Consider the following 25,931-nt stretch of genomic DNA (forward strand, 5'->3'; position numbering starts at 1 on the left):
ATTTAATAAAAATAAAATATGGCATCCGCTCTGATTGTCCTGCTACGCTGATCTGACACGGCGAGCGGCTCCTCGTGCACGAGCGAGTGACTGAACGTTTTCTTTTCATCCACAGTTGCGTATTTACACACACACACACACACTTCTGAATATTGATCCATCTCCCTGCGCTTCTTTCCTGACACGTCTTTGCTCTCCTTTCCTCTCTCTAAATAAATGACCGTGGGAATACCTTTGACCACTTGGTGGCGCTCCCGCAGTTGGGGCACATGCAAAAAACAGTGAGAAACTCAGTGGGTGCAGAGAGTGAGGCACATCGATTTTTCTTTTTTTTCCCCTCAACATCCCCCCGTCCCCCTCCAACCCACTTCAGAATCACTTCAAGGAGTAAAGTGCGAACGTACACGAATGCATACTTACACCCACATACCTCGTCGCAGTGGTATATTTATCCAGGTGCTTGTATGCCGTCCCCAGAGTATCATGAGCCCCCCCAGCTGTGATTAGCTGTGATTATCCCCCCCCCCATTTTTGCCACCGCAGCAGTGATTCTTCATATCAGAGTTTCATATTTAGCACAAACCCCGTTTTGCTCTCTCGCTCTGTTCGACGTGTCGGAGGCTGTTTGACAAACATTCCGTAAGTCCACGACCACAGCGGGAGGGGGTCCAGGAAGCAGTTGAAGTGTACTGTCTGGACGTCTGCTTTTTCGGTCTACATTATGTGGGTTTTTATTGACCCCCCCCTCTCGTGCTTGTTTTATCATCTTTACATCTGTCCCACTTTACTGGTCTACATTTCATCCCCCCCTTTTGCAGATTCTTTCTCTCTCCCCGGCTACTGTTCCTGTTTGACTCTACTTTCCTTTCACTCCTCCATGTATATTTTCCAGGTTAATGTCTTCTCTCTCTCTCTCTCTGCCGATGCCAGATGTGTGTGTTCTGTGCTTCATTACACAGTTGTAAGTCACAGGGAGCCCAGATGTTGGTGTTGTATCACTATTTCTCGCACGTTGTGCACATTTAATTGCTCCTGCGTGGCTGCGTGTGTCATTTCTCCTGTAAATAACGTGCAAATTGAAGTCTGTCCGGATACCAGCCCACTGGGCTAGTAGACTGAAACGTTTCTATTGTTCATAATCTTGAACGTTGCATCTGTGACCCCTCGTCCGGGGGGGTAGTCATGCATAAACGCTGTTATTGCTTGTTTTAGTTTGATGATGGTTTGTTAGCTAGTTATTTCTGTCCGAGCTAAAGCGAGTCCGTCGGCTCGGCGCCGAGTGTCGTCGCCATGGCAGCAGCGCAGAGTTGTGAGAGACGCACTGAGGACACGACGGGCCCTCGGACTCCCGAGGTAGAATAGAGCCGACCGACTGCTAAACGTCTGTGCTCACTGTCTCGGTCGAGGCACAGTAGGAATAAATATTGAAGATTTAAGAACCTGATGCAGAGCCGTTAAAGCCCCCCCACGGGACTGAGAGTTCCGACGTCTTCTCCCATTTGCCACCTCATTAGGAAGTTGAGCTGTTCCTTACCGCGTGCAGGGGAACTTCATTTCATGCCCTGTCTGCCCTCCTTCACAGATGCAGATTTTTTTTATTCACTGTCATTTTAGAAACGTTGTTAAATCTTTCTTTGTTGCTATATATATATATATATATATATATATATATATATATGAGAATCTCATGTAAATATTTTAAGAATGCCCAAGTGGTTCACCCTACAAGATGGTCGCGATATTATTTGTTCAAATATATTCTGTTTATTTGATTTCCCTTTGAACGGCCTTGCTTTTTAACTGGTGTTCCCCCTTCGTAAACGACAAACGCTCGCCAGATGTGACCAACAGCTGTTGGTGGTGGGATTTATCCCCCTCTCTCGGGTAGAAATATAAATCCTGTAGGCGACCTCAGAGGTCACAGCAGGTATCGCTCAGCCTCAAACCCCCCCCCCCCGACGTCATCCCTTCCTGCTCCGAATGTGGCGGGCGGACAGAAAGACGGCGTCCCGGTTTGCGGCGCAGACGCACAGTGACACGCTTCGTTCGGCTACATTAGTCTTAGTCGGGAAAGGTCTGTCAGCAGCATGTGCACAAACATGGGTTGTAGACGCACACGCGTGGGTGTATATATATATATATATATATATATATATATTATATATATATATATATTATATATATATATATATATATATTAGAGCCTCTCAAAGTATGTGCATGCTAACACTGCACAAGAACAGGGACATCTCCAGAGAAAAACCAACTCGTGTGTGTGTTTCATTCTCTCGAGGTCTGTGGGGATTTTCTGGTGCCAGTTGTCATTATTATCCCTGTCCGTCTGGATTCGTGTTTGTGCACTGTGTTTGACCGTGCATTTCTGCAAGCAACGCCGTTTGCGCGCGTGTCCGAGGGTGCGCGTGCGTGTTTGCGTGTCCGTGCGTCCGTGGGTGTGTTTACTGTTCAAGGGGAACCAAGGCCAGACGCGACGTAACCAGTGGACTGATGAACTGTGACCGCTACTGCCATCCACATCTCCTCTTCCCATCTCCTCTGGTTCCCGTTAGCGGCCTAACGCCCCGCCACCCCCCCTTCACACACACAAACACGCACACGCACACTCCCACCCCCAACGCTCCTCCACCCCTCTCGTGACCAGACTAATTGCACTCCAGACTGACGGAGCGGTGGACCGATGGTGTCGGACCGCAGCAAGGCATCGGGCACAAACCCCCTCGCTAGCGCTCCCTCTCGTTTGGCTCCTCCCCAGCGGTCCTGCTGTGGCGTCTCTTCAGATGGGAGTTATTTTCAGCTCAGGAGTTGAAGTCAGCTTCCTCCTCCGCCTCCTTTCCTCTTCTCCCCTTAGTTACTTTTTTCTCGGTTCCTCCATCTTTTTTTTTTAGACGACGCCGCGCCCGCGTGCTGACTGAGCCCATAGGGATGGAGGTGTGGCTCAATCTCCCCCCGCCTCCTCCCATAAACCACCTGTCTACCCCCCCCTCCCTGCGCCCTCTTTACTTCTGTCTCCTTCGTTCTTTTACCCTCCCATTACTGGGTTTATTTTTGTACCGCAGCGCCGCTCTCTTATTAGCATCTCTCTGAAAACTTTTCAGACCTGCCGTATTTAGAGTTTGACAATTTGCAGGGCTTCACAAGCACGAGGAGCGCCGCGCACGCCCTTTGTTGTTGCGCCGCCGCTGTTTGAACCCTTGTCATAGAGTGCTGGTTTTTGTTGACTTATTCATTGGGTTTTGGCGGCTACAGTCGCGGGTCGAGACACGGGAGGTCAAAGAGATGCGGCAGGATGCAGGAAATGAAGGGAACATGTTGCAGAGCTGTCACAGCTCCTGTGGTAATTATCTACTTGTAGGGTCGCCCGGCACGCTCAAACGCCATGGGAACCGTAGCTGTAGCGTTACAGCTGTACAATAAGATAATATCTGATCAGCCCACATTTATAATGCAAAAAAAAGTTTGCACAGCTTAAGAAAATGTCTTTGTGAGCGGAATCGAGAGGCGGCGTTCTCGTGGTAGCCAGCATTTAAGCAGACGGACCCTCGCTCGTCTCCTCCCTCCCTCTTCTGTCTCGCCATATGTGTGCGTTCCCATGGCCCCGCCTCCCGCCCGGCGTCGCGTGCTTTGACCTCGAGTTTTGGGAGGAAGGAGGTTTGCCCACTTAGTGATTCGTTCCTGCACTCTTGGCGAGGCAAGTTGGTGGCCAGTGTCCCTCTTCAGCACTGTGGGTTTTTTATTTATTATTTTGGCCGACACTGCTGAAAAGGCAAAGCACTTGGCCCGCGCTTGAGTCGGTGAAAGGGGAGGAAGTCGCAGAGGCGTTGGAGGATAATGCGGCTGCTCCTTCTGAGGAATGCGGCGTTGTTGCCACCTCAGATCATTTCAGGACTCGATGTGTTTTAATATTTATAAATGGGGGGGGGGGTGCTCTCAATAGCTGAAGCTATATTCTGCAACAATGGATTTAAAAAAAATATTTCGCAGGTCCTGCAGTGCACGTTGTCTGCTCCCAAAAATGTCCGACTCATCACTCCACGTATTGAATAGCGCGGCCGCGTGACGTCCTTGTTCACGACGGGCCAATCAGAGCGCGGCCTGTGGGCCCGTCACCGCTCTCCCCGGTAAATTAACCCGTCGGCGGTCCGCCAGCAGCTCATTGCGCGTTGAGTGGCTGCTCGTTGCCTTGACGCTACAGGTGATGCCCCCTCCTCTCCTGGCCCATGGCGGCATCTGGTTTAACCGCTCATTTGTATTCTGGCGTATGAGCCCCTGTGAACGTGAGGTCATTACATCTCTTCCTCAATTGGTTAACCTGGAAAAAGTGACATGACCTACTACTGTACACCTCCCCCCCCCCCGTAAACTCCACCGACACGCATCACAAAAGCGTGACGTGCTCCCGAGTCACCATTTCACCCTTGAAGGTCCCGAAGCGGCGACATTGCTCGCGGGCGCCGCGGCGTCCACACATCTGCGGCGCGGCCCCCGCAGCGCTGCCACACTGTACCATCCAGCTAGCGTCATGCCCCCGCTGTAGTCAAAGGCCATTCCCGAGCTTTAGCTGGTAATTTGGAACGAAGGGAATTTACCCCAAATAGAACAGAAGCCCCCCCGAGGATGCGGAGAGCAAACTGTTGTTACTGGGTCACGGCTGAGACATGGCGGTGTCTCTCTCTCTCTCTCTCTCTCTCTCCCCCCCCCCTCTCCCTGTAACCTTCATGCGACTGCATAATAGCGATGTGAGGGCGCGGCGCAGTTGGTCTCGTTTGAGTCATTTGAGGAGGCAAAATGTCCTTCGTTTACTCTGGAATGTTGTATGTGTGTGTTTTTGATATTAAGCTCTCATCGTTGCTGTTTGAATAGCACTGCAGCCAATATGGACTCCTTATCGCGGCGGCGGGAATCAATCCGCCGCCATCGATTCCTGCGGCAGCCCGCGCTCCACTTCCACGCGGCTTCTCTTTGTCTCTTGACTCTTTCGCCTCGGGTGGGCTTTGTCTCGTCCTTCGGCTCGGCTCCCTCGCAGACCTTCTGGAAGATGGAGAAGTAGCCTTTGTCCTCCTCGTCTGCTCCTCCGCTCCTCCGCTCCTCGCGTCTAATTGGCACAGAGTGCTGACATTTCCACTCTTCGCCCTAAGTGACATGGCTCCGTGAAGCGGCTCATTAGTTGAAAATGATCCCCCCGCCCCCTCCTGCTTTTTGTGTCTCCCTCCTTTTAGGTCCTAGGACCTAAAATCCCCCCCCCCCCCGTTGACGTTATCCACTTGTTTCCAGTCGGGCCTAGTGGGATGCTAAAGGGCCTCCGTGTTGCCCTTAAGGGGCCTCATGTGATGGCCCTTCTGGATGCAGACTCCATTGTTCAGGGTCCCGGAATCGTCTGACATTTGGGGCAAGCAAAGCCCCCCTCCCCCCGACACTGACTTAGTAGGGATGAGCGACCCTGACTGTAAGCCACGACTGACACAAAATCAAGGACGTCTGCTCTTGGCCGCCGCCATCAGCCCAGCTGATGCCACACCTGGCGGCTGGGACGGACTTGAGAGGCTTTAAGAATGGATGAGCGAGGGAGGAGGGAATGAGGGATTAGTCCCCACCCCGTGTGTTCCTTTCCGCTTGTCTCACGGATAACTATGGAGTTCAAAGAAGGGGGCGGCGAAGGCGAGCACACTGGTATTGTCATTCCTAGCGTTATTCCTCCCGTCAGCGCCTGTTGTTTATTTTCCTGCTGAGTCATTGTCATTTGCTGTATTATGTTTGTATTTCCTTCATCTCGCCCCTACAAAAACTGCGTGTGTCTCAACTCCGGGAACAACAAAAAACCTCAGCCTCCCCTTTTTTCTTTTTTTTTTGAAAATGCAAATATGATCTATTTGTGGCTGCTCCTGTCAGAGAGGGTGGGGGAGCGCATTGAGGGACGCTTTTTCTCTTTTGTGCACGTGGCACACATCTGTGTCAGCTCGCCTTTGTACATCAGTTTAAGTGTATTTGCCTTGGCGGTTTTCATCCGTGTCCTTGGTAACTGTGTACTTTGATTCTTATTTTGTTCCCCTTTGGGAGGGTCGCAGTGGCTCGACGGCGACAGTGTTTGAGGAAGGTGTTCTGTGCGTTTTTGAAGAAAAAAACCCACATTATCGCCAACTTGTTGTTATTTTTGTTGTTGTCCACATTAAAATCTGTCAGTCACAGAAGCAAAGTCGCGGGGGGAAAGAGGACACTGACGTCGGAAAGTGTGCAAATCTGTGTCGCACTGCTTTGAAGAGTCATGTGAATGATCCTTTTCTCCGTCTCCCTCCATCCAGGAGAAGAACAAGGACAAAGACAAGCGCTTCCGTCCACTGTACGACATCCCCTACATGTTCGAGGCCCGCGAGTTCCTGAGGAAGAAGCTCATTGGTAAAAAGGTACGAAATCAAAGTGTGTGTGTGTGTGTGTTTATACACTGTTAGTCAACTTGATTTGCTTCTAATATGCTTTTGATGGATTAAACAACGGCTCTAAACTGGGATTCCCACATTGGCTGCACACGCGGTTCAACACTCTTATTTGTTACTAGAAAACCATCCCGCTCCGTTTGAATGTCAAGTGCTTCCCGTCGAGGCCCCGGGGGGCTCGGTATTGGGCCCCCCGCTCGCACGCTTTCAAACAAGCGCTTGTTGGTTTCCTCCTCGTGTGCCTATTGATCCGCGGAGTCTTTACACCGAAGAGGGCCCGCTGTGATTTGCACACATCTGACCCGGCGGAGCGCGGCGCCGAGCCGGAGGGCACTCGGGACGCGCGCCACCGCGTCAACAAAACGTCATGAGATGAGCTGTGACTTGAAGACGGTTGTGTGGGAGACGCACAACTTGGGGTGAAATGACCTTGGAACAATGGTTCCAGAAAGTTATCGCTGACTCTTAACAGCCGTCACATCAGAATGTGAGCGATGGTGGAAAAGACACCAATCTTTCTTGCAAAAAAAAAAAGCAAATGAAGGGGCAGATTGATGCTGCTATTGTACTGTACCAAGCTTTACTCTTTTATTATTTATATATATATAATTTTTTTTTGTATTTTTTTAGATCTATATATAAGCCTGCTTGTGTAGATGGCTGTTCTATTTGAGGGTGGCACGTAAACTGATAATAAAAATGATTAAAACCCGATGATGTTAAAAGATACACAGATCAATTCTCAGTGTTTTTCTCTCACCAAAAACACCACAAAAACATTGGCCGCACAGCACGATGAACAACACGCACCCACTCAAAGCCCAAAGCTGAGAGTTCTTTTGACATTCAGTGCAGGAGTGGAATTCACGTCCCTGTCCCGGCCTCTCGTCACACTCATTCTAATCATCCTCATTAATGTTTTTTTAATGGTGGAAAAATTCAGCCGTGAGCCGACTTTTAACGGGTGAAGCGAGAATAATGATTCTATCCATTTAAAAAGAAGAAAAAATAGTGTTTGTAGATAATGAGAGTGTGCGATGGGCCCGGGCTGACTATAGCCCCGTCAAGGTGTTAAGATGCTATGCAAAATACGCCATTAGCATGGTGATGAGACGTGTGTGTTTGTGTGCGCTCAGGTTTGTAACACTTGATGTGTGTAATGTACCGTTTTGGGCTCATTTGCACAAGTGACTGCCTGCATTAAAGCACATGCCACGTGTCTGTGTGGTGTGAACATGCATGTTAATAAAGTCATTTTATATATATATATAGATACATCCGCACATGAGAACCCAAACCGGCCTACAGGGCCAATAGCTGTTTGCTCATGCAGCCCAAAGAAAGGGACGTATGCAGATGTAATGAATATTTTAGTAGGTAATAAGCGTGCTGTTTTGGCTCCATACCTGGTTACCTCTAACCATCGGCCGGGGGGGGGGGATCAGACTTTACTTCTCATGCATGCACCCGTACAATAAACGCCGCTGTGTTCTAATCCCTTGCAGGTGATTTTTTTTTTTTTTTTTTTAAGAAGTGGGTTCGGGTGTGAGTGGAAAGCTCCTCTTCCTGAAGTCCTGAACCCCCCCATCAGCGTATGATATTCTTTCATGAATAATTAGACTGCTGCTTCGTGGTGAAACGCTCGCTGTGGGCGAGCGTGTGTTTGGCCTCGTTGTTTCAGTGCTAATCTGCGCTGCCTCGGCCCACTTGAGTTGTCGAGTCGGATGCAGGTAGGTGCACGAGTGCACAGATGCATGTTGCCCTCCGACGAGGAGAGGAGTTTAGTCGACCCACTTACTGTCATCCTGTCTCCCAACACTAAGCCCTGTAGAGACAGATTGGGAGCAGTAAGCATTAGCAGAGACTCAACGGCCGCTGCTTTTCTTGAGTTTCTGCTCCAAGGAGCTCCTACCTCTTTTTCCTTTCCGGCAGAGGACAAAAGGTTTTACATTAACAGGAGAAGGAGGGCAATTGAGCCTTGACCTGTTGGATTTAAAAGTGAACACTCGTGTGTGTGGTCTGGTTTTACTGTGAAATGCTGCTGATGTGCATTTGTAGGTTCAATATCACCAGGTGCGTCTTTAGCTCGAACACCACCCGGCCGAACACCACCCGGCCGAAGCTAACTGTTCCATCCGGCGGCCACACGGGGGAGATTCCTCCACGACAATGTTCCACTTCAAAGACCAGACGCTGCCAAGTCTCAGAGCGCTCTGCTTTTGGGGAATAACTCCATTTCTTATTCTCCAATGAGCCAAATTGTCCTACGGTGTGTCTGGCTCTTATTTAAAACGTATATCTAATGAGCGCCGTGGTTTGGGGGCCACGCAGCGTCTATATTTGGTAGCTAATGCTATGCATCGGAGGGTGTTGAGTAGAGGGATTCTTCTCTTTTTAATGAGGTCCTCGCAGCTTCAGGTGTTGGGGGGGTGAAATGTACTCATCACTGAGGAGCCTGTGTCCACAGTACGCATTTCCATTCATCATTTTTTGTTTTTGTGCCCCTCCAAAAGCTAATTATCAGCCGGGGTAATGAGAGCGATGTTAACGGTGTTCGTTTTCAGTTTGAGATCAGGGGACATCTATAGGGCGCCATCATTGAGGGAGTCATTGGATGTCATGTCAAAAGGCTTCTGATCTGAGGCGTCTCACCCCCCCCCCCCCCCCCCCCACCCACCCACTTAGAAACGGCAGCGATGGCGTGATGACATAATCCCCCCCCAAAAAACTCCACTTGGCTGCTGACTTCGGAAGTAGTGCTCCTTGTGCGCCCGGGTCTCTGCCTCAGCAGCAGCTGTAGAAGAAGAAAAGGAGTCCAATGGAAATGTTGCATTAAGCCACTTATCAGGGTTGAGCACATGCGGATAATCCCGCGCGCTCAAAGTGGCTCCTGTTACGCTGCTGCTCATGTCGTACTGTTGGCGCCAGAGCTTTCCCCTCTCGCCAGTGTGCCGGAGTGCCTTAACGCACTGAGAATGCCGAGTGGCAACCGAGTATTGGTGGTGGTGTGTAATGTGGGAGAGTGAGACTTGGTTCGGGGGAAAGCTTCAGGTGTGTTTTCCGGCTCACAAGCAGCTTTTCAACTAACGATCAACCCCCCTCCCCCTCTGCCGACGCACCGGGGGGTGGCGGGGGGGTAAATAGTAGGTGACGCGATCGACTGGTACTTCCTTTCTGAGATCGCAATCGACGTACTGAGCAGCCCTTGCTTAGAGATGTTTTCTATTCACACCTCCTGTGATCGGCAGATGTTCACTGAGCTGCTGCAACCTCTATGTGCCCCCTCCCACCCCCGAGGGGGCTTGCCGGGGTCGGCGTCTCTCTGGTGTCATAGGCCTGCCTGCACTGTCGCCGTTTGACACGCGTCCGCGCTGAGACCATGCGCCCCCCCCCCCCCCCCCCTTTCCTCCACCCTGCAATCACACCAGGTCGACAGGTCGCTCTGAAACTGCCGGTTTTTGTGTTCAAGGTACGGCTGCATCCCGGCCGCCGACTCCTTCTGAGCCGTAAAGCAGGCTTTCCCCGGCATGTGCCTGTGGATATATTTACACACACGCACAGAGAGAAAGAGACACACGAGTGATGAAATTGAATTTTCAGGGTGGGTGAATTGGAGTCCGTCCCAAGGGAACTGAACGCACAATGTAGTGTCATTTGGGTTCTGTGTGTGTTGTCCCAAACACCCACAGTGTTTTCATACTGCCCACCCTGGAGAGATGTACAGCGCTTGCTGATGTGATCCACACTGACAGGGGTGACCTTGAGATTTGGGACACACACACAAGTCTGAACACTAATTGATGCTGTAACTGGTTTTGCTTTCGGTTTGTCTCACTACTCTTTGTGTTTTTCAGGTCAATGTGACTGTTGACTACATCAGAGCAGCGACCGGTCCAGGAGAAAGCACCCCGGCCTTCTCGGAACGCACCTGTGCCACAGTCACGATCGGCGGCATGTGAGTTGCGCGTCGTAGCGCACCGACTCGTCTGTTTCGTTGAGCTGAATTATTGAATGGATTTTCTCTCTTGTGAACTATTCTCAAAGAAGGGGAGAAACAAATAAAAGAAGCCCCATTCTGCCTTCAGCGCGGCCACGTTGCTCCGCCCCGAGCTACGTCTGTTGGCTCGGGCTCGGAGATAAACGATTGCAACGTCCCTTTTAAAAAAAAAAAAAAGTGGGATCATCCGACGAAGAAAAGGATTTGTAAGCGCTTGTAATCGCACCTTCAGTCACAAAGCAACCTGTTTGTATTTCAATTTCCAGGGCCTCTGTGCAAGCAGTTTTTCACTATTGAGGAAAACTGGCCCCATCTGTTTTTCTTTTTTTTTTTTTTATATCACCACAGCGATAAATGTTATTAAACTTGGAGGTTTAATTTGAATCGAACCAGTTGGAGGAGCAGTTCCATGCACTCATAGAATAATCGTATAAATATCCATCCTCATCATCAACCGGCTGTCTGGCATTGTCTGGTCAGGACCCGACCTCGCAACCAGCCAATTAAAAACCCCAAATCGGCAAGCTGCTCCTCTCGGCAGACAACAGTTGCCCCCCCCCCCCCCCCCCTCCCCCGCCCCGGAAGCCACGGTCAGCGGGGCAAAATGTTTTCAACCTTGCGCGACCTTGTCATTGTTCTGAACTTGCCGTGTTGCATTATTCCACGAATCCCCCCCCACCCCATGCCCTCCCCCCTTGCTGGTCCCCCGAGAGGGTCGGTGCACTTAGTGAGAGTTAACTTTATGCCCCCCTCCCCTTCCATCCCTCTCTCGTCCCACACTTCCACCAGAACACTGATGTCCGAAGAAGCCAGAAGTGCTGGATTCCACAGAACAATGCTTCTCTCTGTCTGCCCCCCCCCCCCCCCCCCCATACCCCCGGCACATCTGTAGCATCTGCTTTATCACGTGTCAATTAATCTCTCTTTCCTCCAGTAACATAGCGGAGGCTCTGGTCAGCAAGGGCCTGGCCACGGTCATCAGATACAGACAGGATGATGACCAGCGCTCCTCCCACTACGACGAGCTGCTTGCCGCAGAGGCTCGGTGGGGAAACACACACACACTCTCTTTCACGCAAAACCCTTTCACATTGGCTCCTTCCACCCTTCTTTCACCTGAGCCTCCACACTTGACACAACGGGTCGCACTGACGCGTGTTCATTCTCATAACAGCATGCATGCACACACATGCTGCACAAATCTCACACACATACACATGCTGCACATATCTCACACACACACACACACACACACGTGCAGTGCCATCCACAAGTTGCACATGACCGTGGCAATGTTTGCTCTCGGGAAGATGAACAAAAATGTAATATTACCGTGAGGATTTCAAATTTCTTTTTCCTCTAAATTGCTTTTTCCGCATGGTACCAGTGAAAGCAGCTTGCTGATTATTTATTTCTTTACACGGCAGTATTTTCCCCAGGAAAGACCCCATGGGTTTCTACATACTCGTACAAACATACGGTGTACTAACGCATATATACTCATTTTGTGCCGTGTGTGTGTATGTACGTACTTGTGCTCTCTGCACACGACCCTTTGCGGTGCAGCGGGGAGATTTAGTACGAGCTTTGCTTCTCTGCTATAGATTAAGATCTGCTGGCTGTAGGTGGAGCAGATGAAGCCACAGCCTCCTCTGTACAGAAAAGTAACTCACTCCCCCTTTTGCTCCTGCAGCGCCTCCCCCTCCTCTTCTTTTTCCTTTTGCACCGTTTGTCCTTGTTCTTCCACCGTTTTCAATTGTGTCCTCCTTCGGCCTTGCTCCTTCCGTGTCCTCTTTTCTTCTCCCATTTCTCTCTCTCTCACCTCCCCCGTCTCAGCCTCTTTGTCCCTGGTGGGGTCTTATTTTAAGTTGATGAGAGGTTTCTGTCTATAGCCAAGGTTTTATTTTTAGTTCCCACTGCGCAAGGCCAGCGTCCCCGCAGCCTACCACAACCAACCACCCCCCCCCCCCCCCCTCCTCCCAGCGGTGGCACTATTTCACCCCACAGCCGCGGCCACAGCGGTGCTCTTCATCTCATGACGCCCCTCAAGGCTTTTTGAAGCAGAGATCATCATCATCACTAAAGTCCTAGCTTTGTTTCTGCATTTGCTCGCCTTCCTTCCAGCCTGACTGTAATTTCCTCTTTTCCCCTTTTCATAACTTCAGTCTTCATCTCTGCCTTTTCATCTCAAACCTGCAGATTATCTGGGTGGGAAGGAAAAAATAAAATCCTCCCCCTACGGCTGATGGTGATTCATCTGCGTTTTGTGTTTTGTAGGGCCATCAAGAACGGCAAAGGGCTGCACAGCAAGAAGGAGGTGCCCATCCACCGGGTAGCTGATATTTCTGGGGTACGTGTGTCTTTTTGTAAACCAAGAGTATTCAAAGATCACCAAGGCCCCAAAAGCTACTGACCCCCCTCCCCCAGATACTCACAGCCGGCTTTCTCATCTTAAAGGATCCAAGCTAAAAATAATCAGCAGCATTAATAAAGCCATCAGCAGAGCTCGGCCCGGGCTTGTTTACGTGCGCCCGGGGGCTTGATGGGGACATCGTTTGGCTAATGAAGCCTGATTGGGAAAGCTCACCAAATGAACATCAGCGCGGGGAACCCATCAAACCTCATAGAAAAACGAGTAATGGCCAATCGGCTCACTTTGTTTTTAAACGTGTTTTCTTTTGTTCGCACAACCATTGAAGGTAGTTTTTTTTTTTTTTTTTTTTTTTTTCTTCTCCCCCGATTCTCCCCCTCTGCTCCGATCCGTCTCACTCGTTTTGGTCCTGTTATTAATTCCGCAGAAACTGCTGACACGGTTTATTCCTAAAGGGACATTTCACACGGGCTTCCATTCCCGCGCGGCCCTACGCCGCCACAGTGCACCCGAGCGCCGTCATTAAGTCGCTGCTCGCCGCAGAGTCGTCGCTGTCCAGATTTGTCAAGCCGAGCGTCCGGCCGAGACGAGCAGAGCGGCGGAAAGTGTCCCGATGGCGCTGGCACGGACATTGAATGCGTTTAACCGGGTCGTGTTCTTGCCGTCGGCTCATTGCGGCCGTCGTGCTGGAATCACACCACTAAAGAGGTCAGACGTAGCACCTCTTGTAGTATTTTATGTTGTCAATCTACGCTTTCAAAAGCGGCACAAGTACAAGTCTCGCCTGTTAGTACTGACCGCAAGGTTTAAAAAAAAAAAAAAATGTAATCTCACAACTGGAAATGCTATTAAAACCTCAAAAGCTGTTAAATTCTTTTATCCGGAATCGTTCAAGTGCCCTTTGTGTCGCTCTGTGCTCGACCACCCATCTCCTTATACGTTTTGATAAACCACTACATGGTCTGCCGTGAATGACTCCGAATTGAACTTCAGGAACATTAGCATCCCATTGTCTCTCTCACTCCAGCGCTCTCCTGAGTACTTACACTCGTAGGCTCCAGAGAGACATTTGGGGAATTTAATTAAATCAGGCCCTTTTCTCCACTTCTTTCTTTAAATATTTCATTATTTAATCGAGCTCAGAGTTGTTGGTCGCGTACACGTCGCTTGCATTCGAACGGCGGCGCTCAGCCAAGTTATTAAGGGCCAATAAGCGCCGCACAACCGGCCGCAGATGTTACGATCGACGTTGTCATCGCCGCGGCGTCTCCGCGTCTTCTCGTGTCAGCAGGACGGACAAATTGCCGGACCCCGTAAAAGTCATTATGACGGGGAGCTGTTGTGCTGACCGAGCAGCCCTGTGCTTTTCCATCAAGCACGTTTTTTTTTTTAATACGTGACGCTTAACCGGCTAAATTGACCGCTCCGTGTGCAGCATTGGCTTGGGAGTCGTTTCACGGGGTGGGCGGGGAGTGATGGGGGGGGGGGGTTAAGTAATGGATTCACTTTAATAACGTGGAAAAGCAATACGTGCCGCGTCCCGCCTCACTCGTTAAGCGCTGTCCCAGTGACCCTCTCCATGCCGCCGTGGTTGTGCTGTGTCATGCGTACGTGCGCCGTGAAGCCCAAACGGTCCCTTATTAGCCCCCTCCGCCCCCCCCCCCCGTCGCGAATTTAAGCCCCTGCCATTATCTGCAGCTGCGACTGTACACGTGCATTCACGCCCCCCCCCCCCCCTTGTGAGGGATTATGTGCATTGAGTGGGATGCGGTCACAAATAGGTACATAAACATATAGTGTAGAAGAAGACCGGGGGGGGTTGGTGGATAGAGCACTTGACTCACCTCGTACCTCTTAAGGTTGCATAACGAGGTCTTCCTCTTCTGCAGGTGCTGAGTGTGTGTGTGTGTGTGTGTGTGTGTGTGTGTGTGTGTGTTGGTTCTGTCCTCTCCCACCCGAGGGGCTATTTTGGACCGAAGTGGGTGGAGTTCAGGTGGTGCATCTCGCGCACTCTTCCGCCTCGCAGCGCCGCGCGTTTGAGTCCCGTCGCTGACGTCCATGCGTGATGTTTTTGTTGCGCTTATTGAGTCTGACTGGTTGTTGTCGAGTAGGCGCCGATCAAATCGTTTGTTTGTAATCGCGCGTATGAATCTGGCTCTGTATCACCAGCCCCCCCTTAAACACGCATGATTTAGCCCCGCTTGTAAATTTGGCGCAGACAAACAACAATACGCTAGTGACTCACCCTTGCAGACAGAGAGGGGGAGGCAGCAGGGGAGGGAATTACTGTGGATCGCGGCGGCTGCGGCTTTGATTAGGCCACGCCGCCATTATTTGGGATTCCCGGTGTCCATTAACCCCAGAGATTCATGTTGTCTTTGAAGTATCTTTTCTTTTTTTTTTTTACAAATCACCCCCCAAAAAAGTCTCATTTCTCTTTCTTTTTGTCGCCCAGGAGACGCAGAAAGCCAAGCAGTTCCTGCCCTTCCTGCAGAGGGCCGGCCGGTCAGAAGCTGTGGTCGAATACGTCTTCAGCGGTTCCCGCCTCAAGCTCTACATGCCCAAAGAAACCTGCCTCATCACCTTCCTCCTCGCCGGTGGGTTGGAGCGCTGTGGTTAGGGGGGGGGGGGGGGGTCCTCTAAGCTGCACACGCCATCTTCACACAAACTAGTGGCTGCAGTTAAAAGAAAAACGCAAACCCGATGAGACTCTTCTGGCTCTCTGCCGTGTTAGAATAATGAATCAGTCGGGTTTTGGGGTATTTTAACCCACCCTCTTATTTTCCTCACAAGTCGATTAATCAAAGAAGTAACCAGCTTTTTTTTGGGTGTGAGAAAACAACACGGGCGGCGTTATGGAGTACACACGCATTCGTCTCCTCGAGAGTAATAAAAACACGAAGAGGGATGATTTCCCCCCCCCCCCCGCTCCCCCCTCAGATCACGGCAATGGTGACAATACTTACCATTTCCGCGTCTCTAAAAATCCGCGTCCACGCGTTTCTGACAACCGCTCGGGTTTAATTAAGCGCGGCGGGATCGTCGGTGCGTTCGTTAATGTTGTAATTTAATTCGGATGTTCTTTGTGATCCTCTGATGGTTCTCCTAATTCCATTTGTTTGGTTTAGCTTACCACTAGTTTTTTATATTGAGGTGACCCCTGCTAATAACACAGGACCCGGTGAGATTATTAATAGTGGACGGGGGGGTGCGACACTTTAATAGGAGTATTTAGCGAAAACGTCAGGTTTGTGTGTGCGCACAAGAAGCACGGCAGAGACGACAGCCCCCGAGCTCGTTTGATTGAGGACGACCCCCATAGAAGAGATTCATCTGCTGAAAAAGACACAACGCGCAACGTCTTGTCTACAAACACGCACGCACACAAAAGGCTTGATTAGCCCCGATTGATGCAAACCATCCCCTTAATCCCACACGTGTGTAATTTCATCTCTTTTCCAATCAGAGGCTGACTGTCAGTAATGTGTTCCTCTCTAGGTTTTTTCCTTTCGCCATCATCTGTCTTTTCTTTCAGTAATGGGATATTTTCTGGGATTTAGACATTCTGTCTGGTGGCTTCGTGACCCTCAGTGTTTTGTGCGTGCACGTTGCTCCCTGCATTCTTTGCCTTATCTGCTAACCGGTGTGAAGCCATACGTGAAATAAAGGCCGGCGGCGGAAGCGCCCCCCTGCCGCCCTTCCCCGTCAAAGTTATCTGTCCGTGTTTTACTCATGGAAGCGGCACGCGGTCGCTGCATCGGCTGTGGACGAGCCCCCCGCCTCCCTTTTCAAGCCGTCCACGTGTCCTCGTTGGGCAGCGGGTCGACGAGGAGCAGATCCCAGCGCTGCGTTTCACATGCGCGGTACCTTTAACTTCCTGCGTCGGGATGCTGGGATATCGTTATGTACGCGTCAACGCAACAAAGAAATCTGTTCAAATGGTCGAGTTGACGTCTGTATGCTGTTTTGGATATTTACTGTTCTTTCAAACAGTCGTAGGATTTGACCTTAATACGTTTTTACAATTATTTCTAATTGCCACTTTGATTTTTACATTGAGGGTCGTAAGCCGAGCGCCGTAATTGTAAGTTGCTTTGACTAAATAATGATTGCATGCAGACGAGCGGCGAGCTCATTCAAAGCATGGCAGCTGTCAAAACAAGTCGCGCATTAGTCATCTGTTTCATTAGCCCCTGTTGTCTTCCTACTGTATTCATCAGGGCCAAGTTTGTGTTCTTTAACAATGTCGTGGGAGGCCATTGAAGAACAAACTGTTTACAGTGAAGCCGCAAAATGAAATCATCCCGAGGCAGAAAGGGACGCAGCGCAGCCGGTCCAAATGATAGTAGCAAACACACAGAGCATTGATCTTTGAATATGAACCAGCAGCTCGCTCACAGCCGCCAGCGTCTTTTCGCCCCCCCCCCTTCTTCCACTTGCCTTATTTGTCCCGATTTAATACCAGAAACACCCTCCTCCATTGTTTGCCTGCAGTGAGGCACCTCAAAGCTTCACAGTCTTCCCCGCGCAAAGTCTCCTTCCCTTTCCACAGCGTTGCTTGATTGGTAAAGACGGCGCTTTTTAAGAAGAAGAAGAAGAAGAAAAGAAAATCTGTGGAAGAGGAAAGAGCGAGGCGCTTCAAAGCGGGCCGGAGGTGTGCTCGAGGAGATGAAGGGAAGTTCCCTCGTCACCTTTCCTTTGTTCTCCACGTGGGCCGCGTGGCGTCACTTGTGTACACGAGTCTGATAAAGGGTAAAGGAGTCATCCTGTCTCCCAAGGAAACGCAGGGCTTCTACGCAGGAAAAGGGAGTTGAGAATGGGCTGGCCGGTGGGGGAGGGGGGTGAAGGAGAAATGATGAAAGGGGGAGGAGGTAGAGTGAGAGCCCAGTACGTGGGCATAGAGGCCCGTGGAAGCCCAGGGCGGTGCGGGCAGTGAAAAGGCCGTAAAAGCCTTCGATGGCGTTTTTAGAGAGCGGGGGCCCGGCAGGTGAGCGGCACTTTGAAAGGGACTCGGGAAGGTACGTCGACGTCAGTCTGTCGGACATGAAGATTTACACTGTCAGCAAGGCGCATTAGCCAGCCCAGGGTGTGGCTGGGGGGGCGTGCGCGTGTGTGTGTGTGTGTGTGTGTGTGTGTTGGTGCCTCAACTAATGTAAATGTAGCGACTGTTATGCGGGCACACACACACACACACACACCTCCTCCCCCCAGCTTTTCGGTCTTTGATTGTTTGCCTGTCGCGGTGCTAATTATGTCCTGTAAACAGCATATTAAAAAAAAAATAGTAATTAGTAACTTCAATATTTAATAAATGGACGCTAGTGGGATTCCTGCTGAGCTGACTGTGTCCTGAGAGCATCCTTTTAAAAAAGTTTTTATTTTTTTTACATGCAGACGAGCCGATGTGAGAGCTCAAAGCGTCCGGTAGGTTATGATCAGAAAAGTCAGCGCAAATCCCCCCCCCCCCTTTCCCCCCCGTCCCCTGCAACGCCACAGACACTGCGAGATGAAGCTCATTATCTCGCCTCGTTTGTGGCGGAGGAGAGGAGGCCGCCTCGACACCGCTACGCCGGGTCAAATGAAAACGCATCCAGTTACGGGGTCTCAAATAAACACGTCAGAAATCAAAAGCACAGAATCCTTTCATCCCATCTGTTGTGTTTTCCGAGGAGCTGAACGAAGACTCGCTGAGAACAACGGAGATGTCACTTTGATATTTGCACCATTAGATTAATCCCACCAGTACTTCAGTGGGTGAGATTATGAAAGGGCAGTTTCTGGAATATTTTGAGGCACATTCACTTTCTTTGCAGGCAGTTGGATGCATATATTATATATACTCTCACACACACGCACACACAGGCTTCTAATCTGCCTGTTTATTATGATGCAGAAGTAGGCAGTCAGTCCTGATGAGATTGGCTTCCTGTAGTTTGACCCAGATGTTGGGGAGTGTGCGTGTGAGCAGAGCGTGCGCGTGTGTGTCTCTCACTGTTGACGTGGACTCGTTGTATTGCACTTTGTAAATAGTCACATTCGTCTCATTGTTTTCCATTAATAAGCCCATTATTTATTGTTGTTTGCTTGAGCTGCATTACAAATGTTCCTCGTGTGTCCCGAGAAGCCCTTTGGATCATTATGCCACCATATTATGACGACCCCGAGCGGTCCCGATGTCTCCCCCCCCGTCCCCCCTCCCCTCTCTCTGTGCTCCACCCACATGGCTGAATGCGCTTATTGTAAGTCACTTTGCATAAAAGCTTCAGCTAAATTAACATGATGTAATTTGGTCCTTTCTTTTGGATTCTGTTACGAAAAGCACAGTTCCAGCTCTGCCCCCCCCCATCGCCCCTTTTCTGCAATTACTTCACGCGGCACATTTCTGCACGCGTGTGCAGTATTCAGCCCGCCCTTGTCTTTCCTCTCCTCCCTTCATTGTCCCACGTGGAAGCCCCGTCCCGGTCCACTTCTATAAATACTTTCCGATGATCTTTGGCCATCACTCGTCTCCTCCGCTCTTCAGGAAGCTTTCTTTTTTTCATGATATTTTATTAAATGTTTGAACATGGTAGGAAATCTAATGGAATACGTTCAATAGAATAAAAATCAAACCAAATCAAGTAAAGGCTGAAATCTACAATGGCATTTTCTAAGTTTATTTTTGTTTGTTTTTGAGGCTAGCCACTTATTTACCTTGTGTATGAATGTTTTTCATCTCTCCTCGCCATTTCAAAGTACAACAAATCGCTCCATCTGCCGTGCCTGAGTGAAAAGACTCAAGTGCTTTAGTGCAAAAAGAACAAAATGCGTATGTAATTGTTTTTAAAAGTCCCTGCTTTAACACTGGAGACATTATGGCTGCAGAAAGCTGACTCTGCAGTTCTTCCTTTGGTGCCGGCTGTGAGTCGGACCTTGTTTTCACCAATCCCGGCTCGTCTCCGCCGGCGCCGACACGCCGATATGTCCCGTCCTCCATAAATGGGACAGTTACGGGCAGATGTTTCTGTTCGGAACAGAAAGTACCGAAAGGAAACAAAAGCACTCAACTATTTAGTCTTTAAATGAACCCGGGAAACAATTCCGGTTGGCTGATGAGTTAAATGGGAGATCTGTCGTAAAATGTTGTTAAGTGCGCCGTGTTGAACATATGTTGAGGTGTTTCCTCTGCTAGTGTTTACAGAACGAGCAGCTGGTACAGTGTCCTGGATTAATGTCGCCGTCGAGCACGGATGCTTTACCAAATGAAAAAAAAAATCTTAAGGCCTTCTCTGCAGCGACCCCCCCCCCCGTCTAAGAAACTCATCACCTAATACTTTCTTAAGCCCTCGCGTTTGAGTTCTTCCGTCCTCGTGTGCTCCACGCTGAGAAGTGGAAACTCTCTTTCTATGAACGCCTCATCGGTCAAAGGGGGAGAGGGACATGTCGGGGGGGGGGGGGGGAGGCCCTGGGAGAGGATTTAATTTTCAAGGCCCGTTGTCTTGTGGAAGGCGACCATGGGCATAATAACACCTCTGATTTAACGTGGTGTGCACATGCAGCACGACGCGTCTCACTCGGGGGACGCGCCTTCAGTAGAGGCCCCCCCACCGGCGCAATCTACAGTGTCAAGACTGTGGACGAGACGCTCGTCTTCAAACGCAGGAATGCTCTGTCGGCGCCTCTACCTTTCTCGCCTGCGCCTCCTTATTTCACGCTGCGTCGATGCGAAACGCCACAGGGCCTCAAATAAACCGTAGCGGTTATATTTATTTATTTAGTTTTGCTGGGGACAAATGGACCCGGTCTCCTGTTATCGAGCAGCGTGACGCCGATTTGCCGCCGCGTTGACCTTTTTTTTTTTTTTACTTTTTTTTTTTTAAACTCTAATGCGATTGTGTCGTCTCTGGTCTCAGGCATCGAGTGTCCGCGCAGTTCCAGGAACCTGCCCGGAGGGACGCAGGTGGCGGAGCCCTTCAGTGACGAGGCCATGATGTTCACCAAAGAGCTGGTGCTGCAGAGGGAGGTAAGTGTTCCCGCGTTGTTGACCCCCCCGCCGACCCCCCGACCCCCGTTACCGACAACCCAGGAAGCTGCTTTGGCTCGGAAACCATTTTCCCACCAGGCGTTCTGCCGTTCTGCCGTTGATGCAATATTATAACACACAATTTTAAAGCTTTTAAAAAGCATCTAGTGCAGAAATCCACTTGAAAAATGTACAAAACCGCAGAATTTCTTCTGTGGGACATTCGGTTTGATTCCAGGCGTCTGAAACAGTCACTCGTCCACTGCCTTTAATCCGCAGATTAAATCATTTACTGATGATCTTTATTACAACATTTGAAGCACCATGTACCTTGAGTGCCATGAAAACTCAACAAAAGTGTCCACAATCAAGTAGCCCAACACACACACACACATTCCTCCCCTCCCTTTATGGAAAGCTCACCTGATAGTGGATCAGTGCTGCTGGGCTTTTTAACTCCACTGTGTGCTCGTCCATTCACATGCTAATAGGTTTTCATAAGAAGAAGTGAGCGGACCAGAACCATAATGGAACGAGCTATAATCCCGCCGCCACTTATCCGGGCCGCGCGCTGCCGCTCTTTCGACTCCCACTCCCCGTTCCTATCGCCGTTTTTTTAAAGGGCTATTTTTCCGCGGAGGTGGCTGACTGCCCCCCCCCTCGTGTTTAATTGTCATGGAAATGTTGCCGTGGACGAGCGTCACCGCAGAGAACCAACGTGTTGATGTGAATTCCAACTATTCCCACTTAAATAAGTGCATAATTAATTAATCTGACCCCTGAACCCTTACACACACACACACACACACACACACACACACACACACACACACACACACACACACACACACACACACACACACACACACACACACACACACACACACACACACATACTGACCCTTGCCAGTCCTTGGCAAGGGTCAGTATGTAACCCTGTGGTTTTTTTTCTACATTTTCTCGCAATAGGAGGCATCTAATGAGTCCTGAGCCCGGTTGCGGGGGGGGAGGGCGGGCGGGTTGGCCGGCCGCACTGACCTGCCGCTGTGGGCTGACGTGAACACAAGCGTGCGCCCGCGCTCGCTCTCAGGTCGACACATTCAAGTCGAGGAATGACGCCGTTAAGCTGTCGCACACGAGAGCTGTCACTTTTTTTCAAAAGTGAGGAAAGGCGAGAATCATTATCTCCAAAGGAAGTCATCTCTGGTTGAGAAGGAGGATGGCGGAGGGAAGTGTGTGTGTGTGTGAGGGGGGCGGGGTTAAAAAACAAACGTTAAAACACACATCTGTCCCTGAAATCAGTGTTCTGCACACCGAAACGCGAGTGAGAAGTTTGGAGGAAGTGGCGGCGGAATGGATAAGGGCGGGACGGAGATGCTCCCTTGATTAGTCCTTGTCTCCTCGTCTCCTTGTGCCCGTGCGGGGCGGCGGCGGCGGCGAGTGAAGCGGCTTATTAAGGTGTGCCACGCTCGAGCATGAATATGGATCGTTGACTCCATCAGCATACGGCCGCGCCGCCGCGTCGTCTCTGAATGGCGCCTGATTGCGGCGGAGCCTCTTCGAGACGGCCTCGTGTGAATAACCTTTGAGATTTTGGGGATGTTTTTCTCCCCCCCGGCGGCGTATTTATTATTTGCGAAATATTTTTCCTCGCTCGTGCCACTCGACCATTTTGACTCTGCGTTGCTACGACGACACGTCGCTGTTCAATTAGCTCTTCTCTCCCTTTCTCTCCCTTTCTCTCTCTCTCGTGTCTCCGTTCACAAGCAACTTTTTTCTCGCTTCCATTCCACTAATAGCCCCCCTCCCCCTGTTCTCTGTCCTCTCATCCTCACCTCAACCGGCCGTCTTTTTGGTGTCCACCTTTCCAATCTTGGAACTGGCATTTGCTTATCGCCGCTATTGAGGCCTCCCTCCCCCTCCTGCCTCCCTCCCTCCCGCCCCGTGGCTCTCTCTAAACCGGCACACAGCCATGTCTTCATTTCTCCTGATGCCGGGACGCATAATTAATGTTGCAGAGACCCCCTGGTTTCTGTCTCCTCCACCCCCCCCTCCCCTCCCTTCCCCCCCCTCCCATCATCCCCTCCGTCTCTCTGGCGGCCTTCTTCTTTTTTTAAATCTCTTTCAGAGATTTCTCTCACTTTCAGACTCGCTATTTTCGAAGTCTTCTTTCATCCGTCTGTTGCTGCTTCTTCTCTTTCACTGTCTGTCTCCCCTCCCTCCCCCCTCCTCCCACCCCCACGCTGCGTCGTGTTAATCTCTGACAGACAGCGCTCCCGTTCCCAGTGTGGAACCAAAACAGCAGAACAGAATACCGAGGGGAAGAAAGAGGACACGTCGGTGAACACCCCTCCCCAGACATTTCTCTCTCCTCATTTTTGATGTTTTCCATTTCTTTCCGTTGACGAGTCTCCATTCAGCAACCATGGCTCTGTTGGTTTTTCTCCTTTTTTTTTTTCCTCCCCTTTCGGGGGGGGGGAAACTTCAAACGCTGAGCCGGAAACCAGGAGGGAGCAGGACGGACACATTTTTTACCGCATTGGCGCTTTTTTTCTCTCGGATGAGTCTGCGAGAGAGACGGGACGTAATTAAAGGCGTAGCGATAGTTAATAAAATAAACACGTCGAGGGAGCCGATATTTAAACGGTTTTCCAGCGTCTCATTAAAGCGGCGTATATTTTAATAAAGTCTTTGAGGGCCGCCATTTCCGACACGTGACGCCTGGCGCCAAAGTGAGGCGCGTCGCGCTTCAAAGACGCCATTTAACACCTGCGCCTGGAGAAAAAAGGCGATGCTCTCGCGGTGGAAGAATAGTTTTTTCTGTTCATATATACATAGAAATGATGTTTACTCAACAACTCTGGAACAGTTTTAAATTTATTTTTTGATTTTGCATCAAATCCTGATCGATTGGATTCGTTCTGCCGTTTACATTTGGCCGTTTTTTTACATTGGCGCCATGAAACGCACACTGGCTTGTTTGAGGAAAGTCACGCTTTGGAACAGCGATTTAGAACGCGCTTCATTCCGCCTCACATTTCAGCTGCGGTTGGAAAGAAATTACATGGTGACGATTACAGATGTTAATTGCAGCCATCAGCCCCCCCCTCCCCCAAAAATTGAATTTCCTATCCAACATAATTGCCATAGTCCTACCTTTTAGGCACATGCCTCCATACGGATGTGTCAGTTTTCAGTGATTTTGTCGGCAGATCGTAGTTATTAAAGTACTGTGCTTTAATAATTGATCTGGGTGAGCATTTATCAGTAGAAATGTCAATGCATCCAACACCTCTTTGTCACATCGGGAGGACTTTTAACTTTCTGAATGAGCTGGTAAATCACGCGTATCCATCAATTGCCCTTTTAAAAACTGCATTGGGCACAGCTTTATAGAGAGGCACCACGTAGCAATTGGGTAATTGAAGTGTTACCTGGTTGTCTTTTCTTCTACATCTGTGGCCAATGGGACTGCAATCAATTCACTTAGCATTCTGCGCGCACGCACACACACACACACACACACACACACACACACAGCTTCATGCTTCATGCAGTTGAGCCTCTTTTTTACGTCTTATTTTGCCCCGTTTCAGGGCCGCAGGAGAGCATCGGATTTCTCCACAGCTTCCATGCTCTCGCATTGATTTCCGATCACGCTTGAATTATTTTTGGCGCGAGGCCGATTATGCAAGTGCTGCTTTGACCATGTCTCATCCTGCTGCGCCCCCCCCCCCCCCCACACACACACACCATTCCGTCGTCCTCATGTGCCCGTCGGCGTCCACATTGCTACACGACTCGCTTTCGAATACTTTTACCTAAGCAGGACTGTGTGTGTGTGTGTGTGTGTGTGTGTGTGTGTGTGTGTGTGTGTGTGTGTGTGTGTGTGTGTGTGTGTGTGTGTGTGTGTGTGTGTGTGTGTGTGTGTGTGTGTGTGTGTGTGTGTGTGTGTGTGTGTGTGTGTGTGTGTTGGAGAGGGAGAGTACGAGTACACATCATGAATAATCCACGGTGTGGTTTCCTGGTCAGCGAGAATCCATCCGCTCAGAACCGCAGCAGCCTGGACCGCGTCCGCACCAGAGACACTGAACACGTTACACAGTCATGTAGAGGCTGCTTCTTCCAATGGGGTCGCCGACGACTGTCGTGTGTCTTTTTTTTTTTTTTATTTAGCTCTGCTGAGTTCAGCATCGCACCACTATGAGAATTTGTTCGGTGGCAAGATTTCCGGCAAAACCATGTCGGCCTGTGAAATGAAATTAGATTTGAAGTCATCGAGAGCAGCAGTTTATATTATTGGGTGGACGGTCCCAAGGGGAAAAGTCCTGCCAAAGTCCCAGTTGTGCGTCCCTTTTGTTCCCCTTAGAAAATGTCGGATTAAAGCCTGAAGGTGAACGGAGCGACCCGCGCACACGCAGAGATGGATGAGCCGGAATAGAGACGGAGCGATGAGACCGAGGGAGGAACCCGCTCGCCGCTCTGTCGTTTACAGCGGCGACCTTGTGCGTGCGTGCGTGCATCGCGACTTTGGCCGTGCACCCCGATAAACGCACCCAGGAAACAGCCCGGCGAACGCGGGGCACCCGGCGTGCTCGGCGACCAGCCGGGGGCCTCGTGGCCCCTTTTTCCCCTCGACACGAAGGACACTGCAGCACTCTTCATCAGTCTCGCACCGCATCACTCACCGTGGTCGTCTCCTTCTTAATTATCCGTTGTCTTCTGCTCCTCGTGCGTTCACGTTCCTAAGGACGCGCGTTGAGGTGCAGGCCGGCCGATGGAGGAGGACAGAAGATGGCAGCTTTTATGATAAAACGAGCAGGTGAAAAGACGTTTGTCTCTGCTTTCTTTTGGGGGGGGGGCTGCGATGGGCCTTGGCTCGCTTATTTACGTCTCTTTCTCCCTTTTTCGAAAAAGGGAGAAAGCCAAACTGCATATTGAATTTCGGTGCATCTGAGGATACTGCAGGCGGCCAGCCAAATGGCCACCGGCTGTTTTCAATGGAGCGGCCATTACCTGCCTCATTATTTGGCTTCTGTACTTGCTCCTGCTTTTGGCTCTTACTTCTGTGCCTTTTCTCTCGACCCGTTTATTGTTCCAATAAACAACAGCTTT

The 25,931-nt window shown here is 50.3% G+C and overlaps 1 protein-coding gene across 1 annotated transcript in view; it reads left to right on the forward strand.

The window, feature by feature from the left end:
* snd1 (staphylococcal nuclease and tudor domain containing 1) overlaps positions 1 to 25,931 on the forward strand; it is a 113,349-nt gene that overhangs the window by 14,098 nt on the left and 73,320 nt on the right. Inside the window, exons 11-16 of the mRNA XM_040172875.2 lie at positions 6,315 to 6,416; positions 10,301 to 10,401; positions 11,378 to 11,488; positions 12,721 to 12,793; positions 15,270 to 15,411; positions 20,707 to 20,816. Of these exons, the coding sequence (XP_040028809.1) occupies positions 6,315 to 6,416; positions 10,301 to 10,401; positions 11,378 to 11,488; positions 12,721 to 12,793; positions 15,270 to 15,411; positions 20,707 to 20,816 (639 nt within the window). The remainder of the gene's footprint in view (positions 1 to 6,314; positions 6,417 to 10,300; positions 10,402 to 11,377; positions 11,489 to 12,720; positions 12,794 to 15,269; positions 15,412 to 20,706; positions 20,817 to 25,931) is intronic.

The sequence above is a fragment of the Gasterosteus aculeatus genome, chromosome 4 (genome assembly GCF_964276395.1).
Source record: "Gasterosteus aculeatus chromosome 4, fGasAcu3.hap1.1, whole genome shotgun sequence".
Taxonomy (NCBI): Eukaryota; Metazoa; Chordata; class Actinopteri; order Perciformes; family Gasterosteidae; genus Gasterosteus; species Gasterosteus aculeatus.